Source organism: Oryx dammah, unplaced genomic scaffold (genome assembly GCF_014754425.2).
Source record: "Oryx dammah isolate SB20612 unplaced genomic scaffold, SCBI_Odam_1.1 HiC_scaffold_6, whole genome shotgun sequence".
Taxonomy (NCBI): Eukaryota; Metazoa; Chordata; class Mammalia; order Artiodactyla; family Bovidae; genus Oryx; species Oryx dammah.
This window is the reverse complement of record NW_024070190.1, coordinates 9,386,995-9,406,502: the sequence shown is the minus strand read 5'-3', so window position 1 is coordinate 9,406,502 and position 19,508 is coordinate 9,386,995. Positions and strand designations below refer to the sequence as shown.

The window sequence follows — 19,508 nt, the reverse complement described above, 5'->3', positions numbered from 1 at the left end:
TGTTCGAGGTGCTTTATGACTATTAACTCATATTCCCCTGCAAGGCTGGGAAGTAGGCCTTATTCCTTTGGCCCCATTTTACAGAAGAGAAGAGAAAGGACTGAGGTCACCCACATCAAATGATGAAGGTGAGGTGTGAGCCCTGGCAGGCTGGCGGCCCGTGCTGGGTGTTCATCATAACACCCTATTGCCCGCCCCAGAAAGCTGTGTATTTCCACTCACATAAAGCGTCTAACCACACGATCTCCTAACGTAACTCTGGCCTCTGTGACACATGCAGGCGCATTTACAGTGGCAGTGCAAGTGTGCTGAGTTGCTTCAGTCGTGTCTCACTCTGTGCAACCCTATGGAAGCCCGCCAGGCCCCTCTGTCCATGGGATTCTCCAGGCAAATTACTGGAGTGGGTTGCCATTTCCTTCTCCAGGGGATCTTCCCAACTCAGGGATCAAATGTGTGAGTCTTCTGTCTCTTGCATCAGCAAGCGGGTTCTTTACCACTAGCGCCACTGGGCAGAGCCATGGGCAATGTAGATACATTACAGAGGATGGATTAGGGCTTGGATGGGACAGCCCAGGTACGGCTTGTAAATGAGGGCAAAGGAGGCAACCCAGCTAGAGACAGGCCGGCTCATCTTGCCCCCTCCTCTGGCTGTTGTTCTCAGGCCCTCCCCCAACAAATCAATGGCTCTTGAAAGTTTCTCACAGAACCATTACTTCCCACCAGTTCGGACAAAATCATGGCCCTAGTGGGATTTCCCTGGTGCTCCAGTGGTTAACACTCTGCCTTCCAATGAAGAAGACAAGAGTTTGATCCCTAATCAGAGAACTAAGATCCCGCATGCCGTGTGGCACCACTGAGGGGAAAAAAAAAAAAATGATAGCTCTGGCTCCATCACTGTTTGCTTGAGGAAATTTATGACTGACCAGTACAAATCGCCAAGGCAAAGCCCATGCATCATCTTCTACAGGTTCAACGGTGCTCAGAAAAAAAATGGTGTGCTCACTTTGAGCTGTGAGGCATGCACCCTGGTACATGCATGGCATGTATATTTCAAAGGCCCACAGAAGGCAGATGAGCCCCCAAGAAGCAATCTGATCCAATGACTAGACCATGGTTCCTAAGACAACCTCTCAAGAGCAACTGTTAAGAGTGGGCAGTGACTGCTGTATTTAAAATGGATACCAAAAAGGAACTACTGTACGGCACAGGGAACTCTGCTCAATGTTACATGGCAGCCTGGATGGGAAGAAAGTTTGCTGGAGAATGGATACATGTATATGTATAGCTGGGTCCCTTGGATGTTCACCTGAAACTATCACATTGTTAATCGGCTAAACCCCAAAACAAAGTAAAAAGCTTTTTTTTAAAAAAAAAAAAAAAAAAGAATGCACAGAGATAACTCATTTTCCTTCACAGCTGGTGAAACCTAGACTGGTGCCGACTGCAAATTTGCCATCAGTAGCCTTGGCCCAGAACCTGGAAGCTGAGTGGGTGATCTGGTGCAGGGTCGGGGTGGGGTCGCTAGGGCTGCCCCACAGGAGGACAAAACCTGATGCCTGGACTTCTCATAGACAAAGGTCGAGGAGCCTCCTGAACTCAAGTCTTAGCAAAGCAAGTCAGTAATGATTTTATGATCTTACTTGTAGTTTTTCTCCCAGAATTTCACTGGCCTGACATACGAAGTGATAAAAATGACGCTCCCAAGAAATGGGCTCAGTGGAGTAGAAACGATGGACGTGGCAAATGCCTGTAAGAAAAGCATGGCAGAATCTGAGGATTTTGAGTTAAGGCTCAAAAAGTGTGCTCATTGTTATTTTTCTAAAAAATATTTGAGATTTTAACAAGTTTATATGAAAGCCATTTTCTCACCAAGGAAAGAAAGATGGGCATCCCTATGATGGCTGTAGGTACATTTTTGGAAATGTAAAACTTCCAATAGTATCCTGCTAGGTCTCATGTATCATCACTGCGAAAACCAAATGATTCTCATAAAATTCCCAGCAGTCTCAGCACAACTTATGGCAAAGATTTAATATCTAAGATTTGAAAAGAACAGTGCTTTTTCCTGAGATAATATTAGCTGAACCAGACACACTGTGGCACATTTACTAAAGTACTAAGCAGCTTTATAAATAATTAAAATTAAATTATACTTTGAAAGTAAATAAATACCATTGTTTGGGAAGACAGCATCTCTGTTCCTCAAAGAATATTTTCCCACTATTCAAAAATCTGTGTCTTTTATTATACTCTGAACACCAATAGATCAATTCAATTAAAAAAAGAAAAAAACCCAGCTTATATCTGGTTTATAAGTTAAAAACGTGTACACATAAAGTCACAGTGTGCTGCCGGCTAAGTCATCTCCCTAGTACTCTGTATGAGTTCCTGCTTGTTGGCATGCCTCAACTTTACATACTCTGATCAGAAATGTAATTGTCCAAAATTAAAATAAGTATGGCTCTAACTTTTGGCTTAAGCTCAACTAACTGACCTCTGGAAATCCGGGGGAGGCACCGAAGGCTAGTCCCTCCCCAGTTTCCCAGCATCACCGGGGAACTTCCTCCAGCTGTCAATCACACTCACATCACTGTGGTTCGGGGGTGATGGTGGGGCCTGAGGGGAAGAGTCGGCAGAGGTCTGTGGGAGCCCAGGTTTTATGTGTGCACATGATTCCTTGTGCTTCAGGGTGAGGCCCTACTTGATTCTACTGCAGGTCTGATCTGATTTATAAGGATAGGGCTTCTCTGATGGTCCAGTGGTTAAGACTCCGCACTCTTAATACAGGGGACACAGGTTCAATCCCTCGTCAGGAAACTAAGGCCCACATACTACAGGGCAGGGCCAAAAAAAAAAAAAAAAAAAATCTGATCTCCTATAAGGCTGATTTTCCCACCTGGAAAATGTGCCTTTTTCTCATTGTTGCACAAATGGAGGTCTTATTTCTTTAGCCCTTCTTTAAAAAGTTCCAGTGGATAGTAAGAAATGCCTCCATGCTCGTCATGGATAGGAGGGCTCTGTGTTTCATTACCTACCGGAACATAGAGGGCTTTCCCATGTTATCAATGGCAGGGCTTTTGCGATATGGGACTTCAGAGACCCATTTACGTATAAATACAGAGGTGTGAGTGAGCCTTGTCAGTCTACAGGCACTTCCCTGGGCATTTTCATAGATGTAAAAGTTTTTCTTCATTTGTAACTATGTCTTCCCACCCCCTCCCCCAACTTGCTGTTTATTTCCAAACATCTTGAAGAGTGAAATGACACACCCGCCATTCAAAATCATGTTGAACTGTTTGGGTATCAAAAGATCTCGCTTGTGCTACAATTTCAGTCCAGTCCCCTTTATTCTGACCTAGGTCCAAATGCAGAATCAGTTTCTTGTTAATTTGAAAATGGGAAAGATCTAAATATCTCTACTACATGGGACTTCCCTGGTGCTCCAGTGCTTAAGAATCTTCCTTCCGATACAGTGGACGTGGGTTCAGTCCCTGGTTGGGGAACTAAGATCCCACATGCCACCAGGTACCTAATCCCATGTGTCACAACTAGTGAGACCACTCACTGCAACAAAGACACAGAACAGCCAAAAAATAGATTAAAAAAAAATTTTTTTTAAACAAAGTATCAACAATCAAAAATTTTAAAAAGTACCTCTGCCACAAAACATACCAACTTACTACACCCCCATCATCAGAAGTAAAAGGAACTACACAGGAGATGTCACTGAGAAAAGGGGCTGAAAAAGCAGAGTGGGGCCAAGGGGGAGATTCCTGAGAAGTGGGGTGTTGTGGGGAGGGGCCCGGGGGAAGGAGAGAAGAGAGGCACATCCACTCTGGCAGGTTCAGGGGGCCCTGTGGGGTTAGCAGAAGAACCAGGACAAAGTAAGTGGAAGCCAGGCCGGGCTGCAGGCTAGGTGGGTTGGCACTGCCATTCTTTTTGCTTCTAAACATTTCCCCAAAGAGTATGCTATCCATTTTTTAAACACCGGAAACAGTTATCCAGACATTAAAAAATGAGGAAAATATCGCTAGCTTATAAAGTTCAAATTTGGTAGGAAAGAAAATGAAGCGTAATAGGTCAGAAGTAGGGGAGCAGTGAACAGAAGGCCTCATAGGTTATTTTATTTAGGGACTATCCGTAAATACATGTATATTTATAAATATATATGTTTTAATATATATCAGTAAGTATATTTATATATATGTATAAATACAGAAGACCATGACTATAACAACTAAGGCAGTACTGAGAAACACGTAGCCTTCTTTGTTGAGAGCCAAGAGGCGGGCCTAAGGAGTAGATGGTTGTTGCTGTTCAGTTGCTAAGGATGGAGACTCCTTAAAAAGGTTCAGGCATTTAAAATGAAAATGTTCAACACTGATACTTAAAAACATAATTGGAAGCTCAAAATGACATGCCAAATAGAAAGCAGTCTTTCCAATACACACATTTAATAGAGTAAATCTGGCTAACTCTAATTATTTGAAGATAATGGTCTTGCATGGTCTCTACACATATTAAAAGGGTGAGCATTCTCATCCTTCCCTGGAGGTTACAAGCTTAGAAACTAACAGAGGTGACCGAGGGACAAAACATGCTAAGACTGGAAAAAGCAATTTACTAAACAGTGACCTTCTGGCATGAAAGTTAATTCAGTTTCAAAATGGAGCAAATTAGTCCCTTCTCAATGCCAGGATGGAACCCACAGCTTCCTCACAGAGTGATAGAATCATTAACATTTCAGAATTAGTCAAGATCCAGGGCTGGCATTTAGGAACCTGATAGTTTCGTCCTGATGGCATATGTATCTGGTTTCTTAAATGATCTCATTATATTCTCACTAGTATGATGTTGGGCTCCAAATAGCAAATTGTTACCTTTACAATGGGCTTCCCAGGTGGCTCAGTGGTAAAGAATCTGCCTGCCAAGCAGGAGATCAGGGTTCGATCTCTGAGTAGGGAAGATCCCCTGGAGAAGGAAATGACAAGCCATTCCAGTATTCTTGCCTGGGAAATCCCCCAGACAGAGGAGCCTGGAGGGCTACAGACCATGGGTCGTAAAAGAGTTGGGCATGATTTAGTCACTAAACCACCACCATCACCACCTTTATAATGGATCCAGGATGGGAAGGTGTCTTTGGGTGATAAGGAGGGTGCTGAAGCTCCTGTAGGCCATCACACCAGGTGTGATCAGGCTCCATGACCACTGAAGGGTCTGTACCTGAGCAGAGGCAGGTGGGTGTCACTGATGGGAACAGTTTTCGGAACAAAGCATGAGGACTGATTGTGTCTGAAAATCAGATCCATCCATCATGAACACTGTTGTTTAGTCGCCAAGCCATGTCCAGCTCTTTGCAACCCCAAGGACTGTAGCCCACAAGGCCCCTCTGTCCATGGGATTTTCCAGGCAAGAATACTGCAGTGGGTTGCTATTTCCTTCTCCAGGGATCTTCCCCAGCCGGGGATCAAACCCACGTCTCCTACATTGGCAGGTGGATTCTTGACCTTTGAGCCACCAGGGAATCCCGTCACGAACATACTTGGATGCAATGCCCACTGTGCTCCATCTGAGAAGGATGCCAGTGTTGCCTTTGAATTCAGAGGAGCTAACAAGTGCCAGGTACCACATGCCTGTGTGTGAGCCCTCAACACAAATACAGGTCAGGTAATTGAAACTTATGGCTCCCAGAACGTGTAATTCAGCTATGGAACTGCAAGGAGTAATTAGTATTACTAAATTCACTGAACAAAGCAGAAGAAGCCACAAGAAATGTTACAGATTTCTGTGAGACCAAATTTAGGATAAAATTGGAAACCACTACTTCAGGTTTTAAATTCTTAGTCCAACTCCTCAGCTGCAAATTTATATCCATCTCATCTTTTTCATTTAATAAACAGGTTTTAAATTCTAGACAGGATACCGAAGACATGCACCATAAATAAATAAAAATCCCCTCACTCTTTCATCTCACTGTCTTTGTTTTAAAGGACTCTATTTAGAAAAACTAAAATGACTGCTGCTGTAGAAAATGAATGCTGTTATAAAGGGGTGGTATACAAGCTCACACTTTTGCGATCATTTTTCCTGAGCTTGTTCTGCCAAATAAGCATGAAACACTTTACAAATATTAATGCAGTTCTAAGAATAAGAATGTGGAGAATGTGCATTTTGAGGACAGCTTTGGGTATGATTAATTTTTTAAAAAAACAAATGAGTCAGAGGACAGCATTTAAAAAAAATATAGAACATATTATCACTTTACAAATGTGTGTATTAGTTTCTCAGTAGTCTGACTTTTTGGGGCCCCATGGACTGTAGCCCACCAGGCTCCTCTGTCCATGGGATTCTCCAGGCAAGAATACTGGAGTGGGTAGTCATTCCCTTCTCCAGGGGATCTTCCTGACCCAGGGATCAAATCCAGGTCTTCCTCACTGCAGGCAGATTCTTTACCATCTGAGCTACCAGAGGATAACAAATATCCCAGGTAAATTTCTATATCTGTACTCAAAGTTGAGATCCCAGGGGTTCCTTAAGAATTGCCTTGAGGAGCCTCATGTAACCGCCAGGAAAGAAAGCTCTGTGTGGCCATTAAAACAAGCTCACAGCACCCACAGTGGATGCCAGCCAAGACTGCGCTTCACACACATCAGTGGATGAGAATCCCAGGGAGGCTTGTGAAGATGGAGATTTCAGGATTCCCCCTTTAAATGTGGTTTTCAAGGTATGTGCTGACCTCAGGAATCTGCTTATTTTATAAGCTCCTCTAAGGATTCTGATTGAGGAAGTTCCTGGACCACAACTCAGGAAACACAAACTAAAAATGTATAAATTTAGTGGGAAGAAAAGTCTTTGAGGGAGGGCAAATTTCAGGCCTGAGTTAAGAATATTTTATTTACTCTCTCTGTCTTCAAGAATATTCTTGATTTTTCTCTCTCCCTCTCTCCAAATACACACACACACACACACACAATTTAGCTGTGTCAAAACGATCTTTAGTAGGAGCAAGTCAAATTGTTTTGAAGTAAATTAAAACTAATTATCATTATGGAAACACTTAAAAATAGACAAGGAAACCAAATGAAACTATGAATGATAAAACTAGGATTCTTGGCTAATGACAATTGTAAAACAAAACCATAAATATTTTTTTTGGTCTTCAAAGATATTTGAATAATTCTGTTTGTGCCCAATTCTGGGTCATTGGACATTCTTCAAGTATATGATAATCAAACTATGTTTTAATATAATGTTATATAATCAATAATAATATAGAAATCCTATTTATAATGTTTAATAATATCAAATTAATTTGCACTATTTTGCACAAGTAATCCAAATCATTTAAGTGGTGATTTAAAAGACAGGATATCTTAATGCAGATGTGGTCATGGGAAATGGAAAAATCAGAAGAAATTAAGTCACTCCTGAATATGCATTAAGAAACAGGAAGACTTCCAAATTAAGAAATCTCTCTTAAGGCTAAGTGCCTAAAAGGAAGCCCAGGTCCCCATTAAAATGTAATCTTAAAGACTTTAAAACCTTTTTATTGCCAAGGTTCAGTGAAAAGCTCACATCCATAAAATGTGAATCTGAGCCAGGGGGTGAACAGAGAAGCAGAAAGGATACGAGGGATTGCAAAGAGCTGAGCGAACACGTGAAAGGAGGAACCCCACGCCATCTGCCAAGGAGCCACATAGGTCAGGACGAACTGCAGCTTGTGAAGCAGGTCCCCGAGCTGGAAGCGAAAGACAGAGATGCATCAGTGAGGACAACCACGTGGCAGCCGTGTCACAGCTGGCGAGAGAGCCCGTGTTAAAGTTACGAAGCCACAGTGTGACTGTCATTAGTCCTCTTACTGTTAACTTCTGGGACACGGAATATTTCGAGAAATGAAAATATTTCCTCACATATCAGTAAACAAAAGATGTCATAGTCATTAGCATCCACCGGTGAGCTCTGAAGAAACTCAAGAAAGGAGAGAATGCCTGTCGTCTAGCAGCCATTAGGCTGCAGCCACTCCCCGTGGTGAGTCCCGAGGAATATCAGGATGTGAAAACAGAATACTGGCCCCAGATAGCTGAGGTGCACATCAAAGGAATGATCTCTTTTTTTGTTTTATTATTTTTCTTTATTTTACTTAACAATACTGTATTGGTTTTGCCATACATTGACATGAATCCGCCACGGGTGTACATGAGTTCCCAATCCTGAACCCCCCTCCTACCACCCTCCCCATATCATCTCTCTGGGTCATCCCAGTGCACCAGCCCAAGCATCCTGTATCCTGTATTGAACCTGGACTGGTGATTCGTTTCTTACATGATAGTATACATGTTTCAATGTCATTCTCCCAAATCATCCCACCCTCTCCCTCTCCCACAGAGTCCAAAAGTCTGTTCTATACATCTGTGTCTCTTTTGCTGTCTCGCATACAAGGTTATCATTACCATCTTTCTAAATTCCATATATATGTGTTAGTATACTGTATTGGTGTTTTTCTTTCTGGCTTACTTCACTCTGTATAATCGGCTCCAGTTTCATCCACCTCATTAGAACTGATTCAAATGTATTCTTTTTAACGGCTGAGTAATACTCCATTGTGTATATGTACCACAGCTTTCTTATCCATTCGTCTGCTGATGGACATCTAGGTTACTTCCATGTCCTGGCAAGCCCAGACTCATGCATCTTCCCACACACAGAAAAGCACTAAATTCCTTAACCTGACCTATTTGGTTTAATTAACAACCATCTTTTGATGTTTCTACTACCTGCCCTTTGTTGCAAAACTCCTATATATCCTAGCTCCTTGCCTTGCCCCCTTAGAGTAGTTTCACAGAGCTATCTGAAATGCTGTCTCCTGGGCTGAAGTTCTCATTTTGCCCCAAATAAAACTTAACTTGCAACTCTCAAGTTGTGCAAATTTTTCTCAACACTTCCTCTGTCTCATATGCAAGACAACTGTTCAAGGGGACTTTCAAACAGCAACAAGATGATCAGAGGAAACCTTGTGTGGTTAATTTCACCAAGTAAATGATATGGTCTATCTCTGTGTTTCTTAAAGGAATACTCACAGCTTGGTCTTTCCTCCTCCATACTTGGGTTGACTTTCAGGGAAAGAGTTATGCAAAACCCCATCATGATGGACATTGCTCAAGTGTTTTGTGTATGGACTTCAGCCTACTCTTCAGTCACTCTTACTGGAGAAAACTGCTCCATAGGATTGAATTACAAGTTGCAAAGTGCTTTAGAAAGCCAAGACAGGATATAGGAGCTGCTGCATTTAGGTGCTAGACAAGCCAGCACAGCAGAAAGCTGAGTTCTGGGGAGAAGTAGGGGTTGGAGAGAAGAGACCTTGTGTGGCCTAAGGATGAACACGAGGGGAAAAGTGCCCAGTGGTTTGGGCTGGAGATCCGGAATATAACTGTGCTGGAAAGGATGAAGAGGGCTGGATTCACGGACTGCAGACCCCTGCTTTGTAGACAGCAGTGACTGATGGACCCCAGATGTGAAATTCTGTGGCTGTCACTTCTAGATGCAGCCAATAAGTACCAACATGCTTCCTAAACTCCACATACACTCTTCACCCATAATGGAGACCTCATTTTTTTAAAAAAGTTGAACTATAGTTGATTTATGATGTTGTGTTAGTTTCAGGTATACAGCAAAGTTGATTCCAGTTATACATATGCCTGTCTATTCTTTTTTTCAGATTCTTTTCCCTTACAGGTTTGAGAAATGGAATATTTCCTTCCATATCAGTAAAGAAAGGACATCACAGTCACCAGTGATTGCAGCCCTCCCATGCAAACTAACGAGCCCTGAGAAGACTCAGGGAGGGAAGAGTACCTGTCATCTAGCAGCCATCAGACTGCAGCTAGTCCCTACTGTGAGCCCTGAGGAAACGCAGGATGTGAAAACCGGATACTGGGGCCAGACGGCTGAGGTGCGTATCAAAGGAATGATTTCAGAGAAGCCGTCTCTTGCATCTTCCCATACACAGAAAAGCACCAAATGCCTTAACTTGAGATATCTGGCTTTCTTTAATTAACAATAATTTTTTGAAGTTCCCAACTACCTGCCCTTTGTTGCAAAACTTCTGTATAATCTGGCTCTTCCCCTTTCCTCCTCAGAGCAGTTCTCTCAGGGTTTCTTGAGATGCCGCCTCCCAGGCCTGAAGTCCTAAAAATTCCCGCCAAATAAAACATAATTCAATTTTTAGGTTGTGAATAATTTTTTGTCAACAGATTATTACCAAATATTAATTACAAAATACCTGTGCTATATAGTAGGTTCTTGTTGGTTATCTACTTTCTATATAGCAGTATATATATGTTAATCCCAAGCTCCTAATTTACCCCTCCCCACCCTTTCCCTTTTGGTCACCATAACTCTGTTTTCTATGCCTGTGGATCTATTTCTGTTTTGTAAATAAGTTCATTTGTACCATTTTTTTAGTTTCTTCATATAAGCAATATCATATGATATTTGTCTTTCTCTGTTTGACTTACTGTGATAATCTCTAAGTCCATCCATACTGCTGAAATGGCATTATTTTATTCTTTTTATGGCTAATTTTCCATAAAATAGAAAATTCAAATGGCAGGATGTGTTTGTTCCTAGACTGGTTAGCATGTGAGACAGTAAAATACATTCACCAGACTCATGATGTGAAAAGAGAAAGAAAAATAGAACTCTTAATGAGGCTTAGTAAGTGTGACATAGAACATCAGAAGATCACAATGAAAAGAAAGCAAAGGCTAGAAAATGGGCCACTGAGGAAAGAAAGATTCAAGGAACCAAGATGACTTAGCCCGTCAGTGAAAGGTCAAATCTGTGACTTTGCATCACGCGAGTGTATGCTCCTTGGTTCTTTGTCTCATCACAACAAAGATTTGGAGTGACGGACATTAAAGCCCCCTCGGTGTATCACAGCTCTCGGGTCTCGGACAGACTGTGTTATAGCTCTCAAGGTCTCGAACAGACCATGTTATGGCTCTTAGACAAATCAGTGTTACAGCTCTATTTTATTTAGAAGATAGCAGGAAAATCCATCTTCAAGGCGTGAGGGCATGTCAATCCAAAGACGCGAGGAGAAGAGCACCCCAGCATGTGGGGGAGAGAGCGAGCTAGCTTTGGCTCCTCTTTATATATATATTTTTTTCCTGGGCCTGTCCTATGTAAACTGGGCCAGCCAGGAGTGTTGTTCCAGTCCTCGGACCTTTTTTTGTTCTATTTTCATGGGCTTTTCCCTGCTTTGTCTTTTAGCCACCATCATTTTGGACTCCTTTTCCCTATTCTACCTATCTAACATTTTGGAACCAAAAGATGAGGTTAACCTGAACTGTTTCACTAAAATGTCATGAGGAAAAGTAAGGCTAATTAGAATCCTCTTCAAATCTTCCTCTCGCTTTTCCTATCTTCCTACATTCGCATCAATATCCTGGGTTTGGAGACTGACTTTAGAGTTAAACTTCCTTGGACTGGCTACAGAAATGAACCAAGGACAGACGTTCTCTCAAAGGCACAGCAAATCGGGAGCTCTTGAGAAGTGACTGCGTTTGGTAGTGCAAGAACCCCATGGTCTAAATTGTCCCCTGGGGACCCTGGTCACACACCTAGCAGTGAAGAGTCAGAGGCAGAGAGAAGGCAAAGGGGAGAGCAAGGGGGAGAAGGGAAAGCAGCAGAGACAGTGGGGAGGACTGAGGCGGAGGAAAGAGAAAGGAAAAGTGGAGGAGAAAGATGATGCAATTGGACCAGAAGAACTGTGAAGGACTATGCATTCTGGGTAAGACAAAAAACAAATATTTTTTCCCAGTAACTTTCACTTTCTTCCCTCTGGCTCACTGACAGCCACCCGAGAGCTGACTTCAATTGGCTTGCAAATTCTTTCAGAAAGTCCACTTTAGTTTTAATCAAGTGGTTGGTTTAAGCTTCCTGAACCCTGGATCTGGACGGGTCTCCAAGGCTCTGGGGGCCTTTGAGATGCCAAAAATTGAGAGAACAGCAGTTTACTCTCTCACGTCAGCTTGAGGTTGTATCTTTAAGGTTCACAAAAAGTGAGTCCTCTCCCAAACCATGGTTCAAATGTTCACAGTGGCAGTATTTACAATAGCCAAGACATAGAAGCAACTTAAGTGTCCATCAACAGATGAATGGATAAAGATGTGGTACATATATATAACTGAATACTAATCAGCCATAAAAATAATGAAATAATACCATTTGCAGCAATACAGATAGACCTAGAGATGATCACACTAAGAAAGCCAAAGACAAATATCATATAATATCACTTATACACAGAATCTAAAGAAAAATTATACAAATAACCTTACTTACAAAACAGATTCACAGACTTAGAAAACAAACTTATGGTTACCAAAAGGTAAACATGGTGTGGGGGGATAGATTGAGAGTTTGGGATTGTCATATACATACCGCTGCTGCTGCTGCAGCTAAGTTGCTTCAGTCGTGTCCAACTCTGTGCGACCCCACAGACGGCAGCCCACCAGGCTCCCCTGTCCCTGGGATTCTCCAGGCAAGAACACTGGAATGGGTTGCCATTTCCTTCTCCAATGCATGAAAGCGAAAAGGGAAAGTGAAGTTGCTCAGGCATGTCCAACTCTTCGAGACCCCATGGACTGCAGCCTACCAGGCTCCTCCATCCATGGGATTTTCCAGGCAAGAGTACTGGAGTGGGGTGCCATTGCCTTCTCCCATATACACACTACCCTATTTAAAATAAATAACCAACCAGGATCTACTGTGTAGCACAGGGAACTCTGCTCAATATTCTGTAATAAGCTAAATGGGAAAAGAATATGAAAAAGAGTGAATATATGTATATGTACAACTGAATCAATTTGCTGTACACCTGAAACTAACACAATATTGTTAATCAACTGTACGCCAATATAAAATAATTTTTTTTAAATTAGTCCTCTCCCCACCTTACTTCCCGCCAGTTAAAGACAATGTGGACAGACAGGTCAAACATAGACTCAAACTCTTGACTCACTTCTCTTAAAAGATATGATTCTCTTTGAAGGTCATTATCATATCCACGCATCCCCACCATTAATTCAACCAGAGGAAGAGTATGCTAATTACAAAACAGGAGACATTCAAACCAATGACTCTAGAGTACATCAAAAGCAAAAATCCTGAGAAGTGGGGATGAACTCTCTTGTATTAACTTGCTCCTTTATGCCCTCCCAACTCTATCAAGCAAAATGCCTCTGGATTTGAAACATTCTCGTCACAACACTGTTAAGAATTCTTCGTCTGGTTATTAAGATTTAGTCCTGTGACTCACGCCTAGGTGAGAACTGCAAGCGTGAGCACGATTAACTTATGTGATGTATGAACCCCCAAATGCCCTGAAAATGAGTCATGGGTTTTAAAAAGTTATTCCTGTTGGGTTTTCAGTGTATGACTATATCCTGGGAGGCTTTTAAGCCACCTCCTGGAAAAGCTGATAAGTAGGTCAGGCATTGCAACTACAATCAGACAGGCAGCCCCAGGGAAAGCCTCATCTGCAAGTTTAAAGCATTAACAAGTTAAACTTTGCTGCATTATGATTAAATGAATCTATCACAATTATTTTTTGCATAGCACAGCAACGTGTATTTATACACAAGCAAAACCAGTAATCAGGCACATGCACTCTCCTGCTCTAATTGCAGCCAAGACCCCAGGTATCTTTGTGCTTTTCCTATGTCTCTGCTTTGTTTTTTTACTCTCTTTTCACAACCACTGTGAAGAATAAAATACAAGCTTTGTAAAAGATTTTCAGTATGCCGCTCATCAAACAGACTCTGCTATTCTTAATCATTGAAGCCAGATCTCCAGAATGACAGTTCTTTATACAGCAGTGATTGATTCCTCCACAACTCAGTAAATACTTTTATTATTAAACTTTTTCTTTTGCATTGGAGTATAGCCAATTCACAATGTTGTGATAGTTCCAAGTGGACTGAAAGGGACTCAGTCATATATACACATGGATCCATTCTCCCACAAACTTCCCTCCCATTCAGGCTGCTACATAACATTGACCAGAGTTCCCTGAGCTATACAGTAAAAACTCAATAATTTAATAATCTAATAACCCTCCCACCAGGAAAAGGACATGCTAGCACTTTGTCAGATGTCAACACAACACAGTGTTTAAGAGCATGAGCATGAGCCTGAGGGCACACTGCCTGGGTTTCAATCCCAGCTGGCACCTATCATGGGGATGATACTAGGATCTCCCCACATGGTCATTTCAGGATGAAATGACTTCATCTTTGTTAAGGACTTGGGATGCTGCCTGGCAACAGTATGAGCAATATAGGACAAGTGGATATCTTATTTGAGGATATATTTTCTCTTGATCAGGAAATTCTAGGGCTCCCCTCTAAACAACTGAAACTTACCAAGTCCAGGTCCGCTATTTTTCAGAGGAAGAAATCAGACTCAGGGAAGATAAATGGGCTGCTTAGGGAAGACAGTGAGTTCAATGGACCATGTGAATCCAGATGTTGAAATTCCTAGTTTTCCACCTGGTGATGGATTTCTACCTCCCAAACTTACCACATCTTCCCCCCCAAGGAGGACCTGAGCCATCCTTGAGGGACAATAGCAGGAAGCAGCAGAGGAAAGGTGTCTTCTACTTGTGCCCTCCTGCTGATAGCAGTGGGCAGGGTCACAAGTCTGAATGGGACAAACGGGGCCACAGCCACTACTGGGGACCTCTTTTCCACATGCACCAGGCTCTGATCTGTCCTGGAACACCCTTTTCAGTACAAATGCCAAACGAACAATAGATGAGTCCACCCAACAAGTCCAGTGACAATCAAATGGTCTCAACAAGCAGGCTATTGGGTTTCCTATGCTTCTTAAAGGCACAGCTCCAAGAAGGTTGATATGACCTACATATTTTTTCCCCCTAAAAGTGTAAAGAGGTATGCTCCAGGTTAAAAGACTCAACTTCATATTTTCCCTTTATACTTCTTTCTTCTCTTCTAAGGTTAAGTCAGATTTTAAAAAAAAGAAAAATTTATGGGTATCCAAAAAGTAATGTCTAAGCACACAAGGAAGTAAATTAATGAACACTCGAGGGGCGGCGGCCAAGAGGAGCTACCCCGCGTCTGAAGTCAGGGGCAGCAGCCCAGAGTGCGAGGCTGCAACAGCACAGGAGCAGCCGAGAGGAGCTACCCCGCATCAGAGGTCAGGGGCGGTGGCCAAGAGTGCCAGGCTGCGACAGCACAGGAGCAGCCGAGAGGAGCTACCCCAACTCGAGGCCAGGGGCAGTGACTGGGAGGAGCAACCCCACTTCCAAGGAGTGGTGGCTGCGCGGGTGCAGGAGGGCCTAGAGCTTCTATTCCACATTCAAGGTCAGGAGGGGTGGCAGTGAGGAGATACCCCTCCCAAGGTAAGGAGCAGCGGCTGCGCTTTGCTGGAACAGCCGTGAAGAGATACCCGATGTCCAAGGTAAGAGAAACCCAAGTAAGACGGTAGGTGTTGCAAGTGGGCATCAGAGGGCAGACACATTGAACCCATAATCACAGAAAACTAGTCAATCTAATCACATGGACCACAGCCTTGTCTAACTCAATGAAACTAAGCCATGCCCTGTGGGGCCACCCAAGATGGGTGGGTCATGGTGGAGAGGTCTGACAGAATGTGGTCCACTGGAGAAGGGAATGGCAACCCACTTCAGTATTCTTGCCTTGAGAACCCCATGAACAGTATGAAAAGGCAAAATGATAGGATACTGAAAGAGGAACTCCCCAGGTCAGTAGGTGCCCAACATGCTACTGGAGATCAGTGGAGAAATAACTCCAGAAAGAATGAAGGGATGGAGCCAAAGCAAAAACAATACCCAGTTGTGGATGTGACTGTGATAGAAGCAAGGTCCAATGCTGTAAAGGGCAATATTGCATAGGAACCTGGAATGTTAGGTCCATGAATCAAGGCAAATTGAAAGTGGTCAAGCAAGAGATCACAAGAGTGAACGTCAACATTCTAGGAATCAGTGAACTAAAATGGACTGGAATGGGTGAATTTAACTCAGATGATGATTATATCTACTACTGCGGGCAGGAATCCCTCAGAAGAAATAGAGTAGCCATCATGGTCAACAAAAGAGTCTGAAATGCAGCACTTGGATGCAATCTCAAAAACAACAGAATGATCTCTGTTCGTTTCCAAGGCAAACCATTCAATATCACAGTAATCCAAGCCTATGCCCCAACCAGTAATGCTGAAGAAGCAGAAGTTGAATGGTTCTATGAAGACCTATAAGACCTTTTAGAACTAACACCCAAAAAAGATGTCCTTTTCATTATAGGGGACTGGAATGCAAAAGTAGGAAGTCAAGAAACACCTGGGTAACAGGCAAATTTGGCCTTGGAATGTGGAATGAAGCAGGACAAAGGCTAATAGAGTTTTGCCAAGAGAACGCACTGGTCAGAGCAAACACCCTCTTCCAACAACACAAGAGAAGACTCTACACATGGACATCACCAGATGGTCAACACCGAAACCAGATTAATTATATTCTTTGCAGCCAAAGATGGAGAAGTTCTATACAGTCAGCAAAAACAAGACCAGGAGCTGACTGTGGCTCCGATCATGAGCTCCTTATTGCCAAATTCAGACTTAAATTGAAGAAAGTAGGGAAAATCACTAGACCATTCAGGTATGACCTAAATCAAATCCCTTATGATTATACAGTGGAAGTGAGAAATAGATTTAAGGGACTAGATCTGATAGATAGAGTGCCTGACGAACTATGGTCTGAGGTTTGTGACATTGTACAGGAGACAGGGATCAAGTCCATCCCCATGGAAAAGAAATGCAAAAAACCAAAATGGCTGTCTGGGGAGGCCTTACAAATAGCTGTGAAAAGAAGAGAAGCAAAAAGCAAAGGAGAAAAGCAAAGATATAAGCATCTGAATGCAGAGTTCCAAAGAATAGCAAGGAGAGATAAGAAAGCCTTCCTCAGCAATCATTGCAAAGAAACAGAGGGAAACAACAGAATGGGAAAGACTAGAGACCTCTTCAAGAAAGTTAGAGATACCAAGGGAACATTTCATGCAAAGATGGGCTTGATAAAGGACAGAAATGGTATGGACCTAACAGAAGCAGAAGATATTAAGAAGTGGCAAGAATACACAGAAGAACTGTACAAAAAAGATCTTCATGACCCAGATAATCACGATGGTGTGATCACTCACCTAGAGCCAGACATCCTGGAATGTGAAGTCAAGTGGGCCTTAGAAAGCATCACTACGAAAAAAACTAGTGGAGGTGATGGAATTCCAGTTGGGCTATTTCAAATCCTAAAAGATGATGCTGTGAAAGTGCTGCACTCAATATGCCAGCAAATGTGAAAACTCAGCAGTGGCCACAGGACTGGAAAAGGTCAGTTTTCATTCCAATCCCAAAGAAAGGCAATGCCAAAGAATGCTCAAACTACCGCACAATTGCACTCATCTCCATGCTAGTAAAGTAATGCTCAAAATTCTCCAAGCCAGGCTTCAGCAATACGTAAACTGTGAACTTCCAGATGTTCAAGTTAGTTTTAGAAAAGGCAGAGGAAGCAGAGATCAAATTGCCAACATCCACTGGATCATTGAAAAAGCAAGAGAGTTCCAGAAAAACATCTATTTCTGCTTTATTGACTATGCCAAAGCCTTTGACTGTGTGGATCACAATAAACTGTGGAAAATTCTGAGAGAGATGGGAATACCATAGCACCTGACCTGCCTCTTGAGAAACTTATACACAGGTCAGGAAGCAACAGTTAGAACTAGACATGGAACAACAGACTGGTTCCAAATAGGAAAAGGAGTATGTCAAGGCTGTATATTGTCACCCTGCTTATTTAACTGCTTATTTAACTTCTATGAGAAACGCTGGGCTGGAAGAAGCACAAGCTGGAATCACGATTGCCCGGAGAAACATCAATAACCTCAGATATGCAGATGACACCACCCTTTTGACAGAAAGTGAAGAGGAACTAAAAAGCTTCTTGATGAAAGTGAAAGAGAAGAGTGAAAAAGTTGGCTTAAAGCTCAACATTCAGAAAACGAAGATCATGGCATCTGGTCCCATCACTTCATGGCAAATAGATGGGGAAACAGTGGAAACAGTGTCAGACTTTTATTTTGGGGGGCTCCCAAATCACTGCAGATGGTGACTGCAGCCAGGAAACTAAAAGACGCTTACTCCTTGGAAGAAAAGTTATGACCAACCTAGACAGCATATTCAAAAGCAGAGGCATTACTTTGTCAACAAAGGTCCATCTAGTCAAGGCTACGGTTTTTCCTGTGGTCATGTATGGATGTGAGAGTTGGACTGTGAAGAAAGCTGAATGCCGAAGGATTGATGCGTTTGAACTGTGGTGTTGGAGAAGACTCTTGAGAGTCCCTTGGACTGCAAGGAGATCCAACCAGTCCATTCTGAAGGAGATCAGCCCTGGGATTTCTTTGGAAGGAATGATGCTAAAGCTGAAACTCCAGTACTTTGGCCAGCTCATGCGAAGAGTTGACTCATTGGAAAAGACTCTGATGCTGGGAGGGATTGGGGGCAGGAGGAGAAGGGGATGACAGAGGATGAGATGGCTGGATGGCACTACTGACTCAATGGATGTGAGTCTGAGTGAACTCCGGGAGTTGGTGATGGACAGGGAGGCCTGGCGTGCTGCGATTCATGGGATTGCAAAGAGTCGGACACGACTGAGTGACTGAACTGAACTGAACTGAACTGAATCATTAATGAGAAGCACGTATGAAGAAGCACCTTGTGTATCATATAAGACCATTATCTATAAAATAATAACTCATTTAAGATAAGAGTCAATGGAAAGAATAACACTAACACCACCACATGCAGCACAGCATTGCACTTAAGTACTTTAAAAAATTTTTTTATTTTATATTGGAGTAGAGTTGATTTCCTGCCTTCCCAAGTAGCTCAGTGGTAAAGAATCCATCTGCAATGCAAGAGACGCAACACAGGAGATGTGGGTCTGATACCTGGGTTGGAAAGATCCCCTGGAGGAGGAAATGGCAACCCACTCCTGTATTATTGCCTGAAAAAATCCCACAGACAGAGGAACCTGATGGGCTCCAATCATGGGGTCACAAAGAGTTGGACACAACTGAGCGATTAAGCACACACACAGGGTTGATTTATAGTGCTGTGTTAGTTTCAGGTATATAGCAAAGTGATTCAGTTATACACAAACATATATCTATTTCAAATGAGAAAACTTAAATCCCCCATTTAGGTTGTTACAGAGTATTGAGTAGAGTTCCCTGTGCTATCCACTAGGTCCTCGTGGGTTATCTCTTTATATACAGCAATGTGTGAGTTTGGGACTGATATGTACACATTGAGGTACTTTAAATAGAAGTCCCATTTCCATTAGCTATGAACTTGCATCTCCTTAGACAGTATGAGGCCGCTGTTTTTATGAAGCTTATCTCATTCCTAATGCTCTGCTGCCA

General features: G+C 42.6%; 1 protein-coding gene across 1 annotated transcript in view; it reads right to left on the bottom strand.

Moving 5' to 3' along the window:
• Positions 1–19,508, bottom strand: part of PCNX2 (pecanex 2) — a 314,554-nt gene that overhangs the window by 104,044 nt on the left and 191,002 nt on the right. Inside the window, exons 22-23 of the mRNA XM_040242736.1 lie at positions 7,630–7,738; positions 1,641–1,770 (exon numbers count right to left, since the gene is read on the bottom strand). Coding sequence (XP_040098670.1) covers positions 1,641–1,770; positions 7,630–7,738 — 239 coding nt within the window. The remainder of the gene's footprint in view (positions 1–1,640; positions 1,771–7,629; positions 7,739–19,508) is intronic.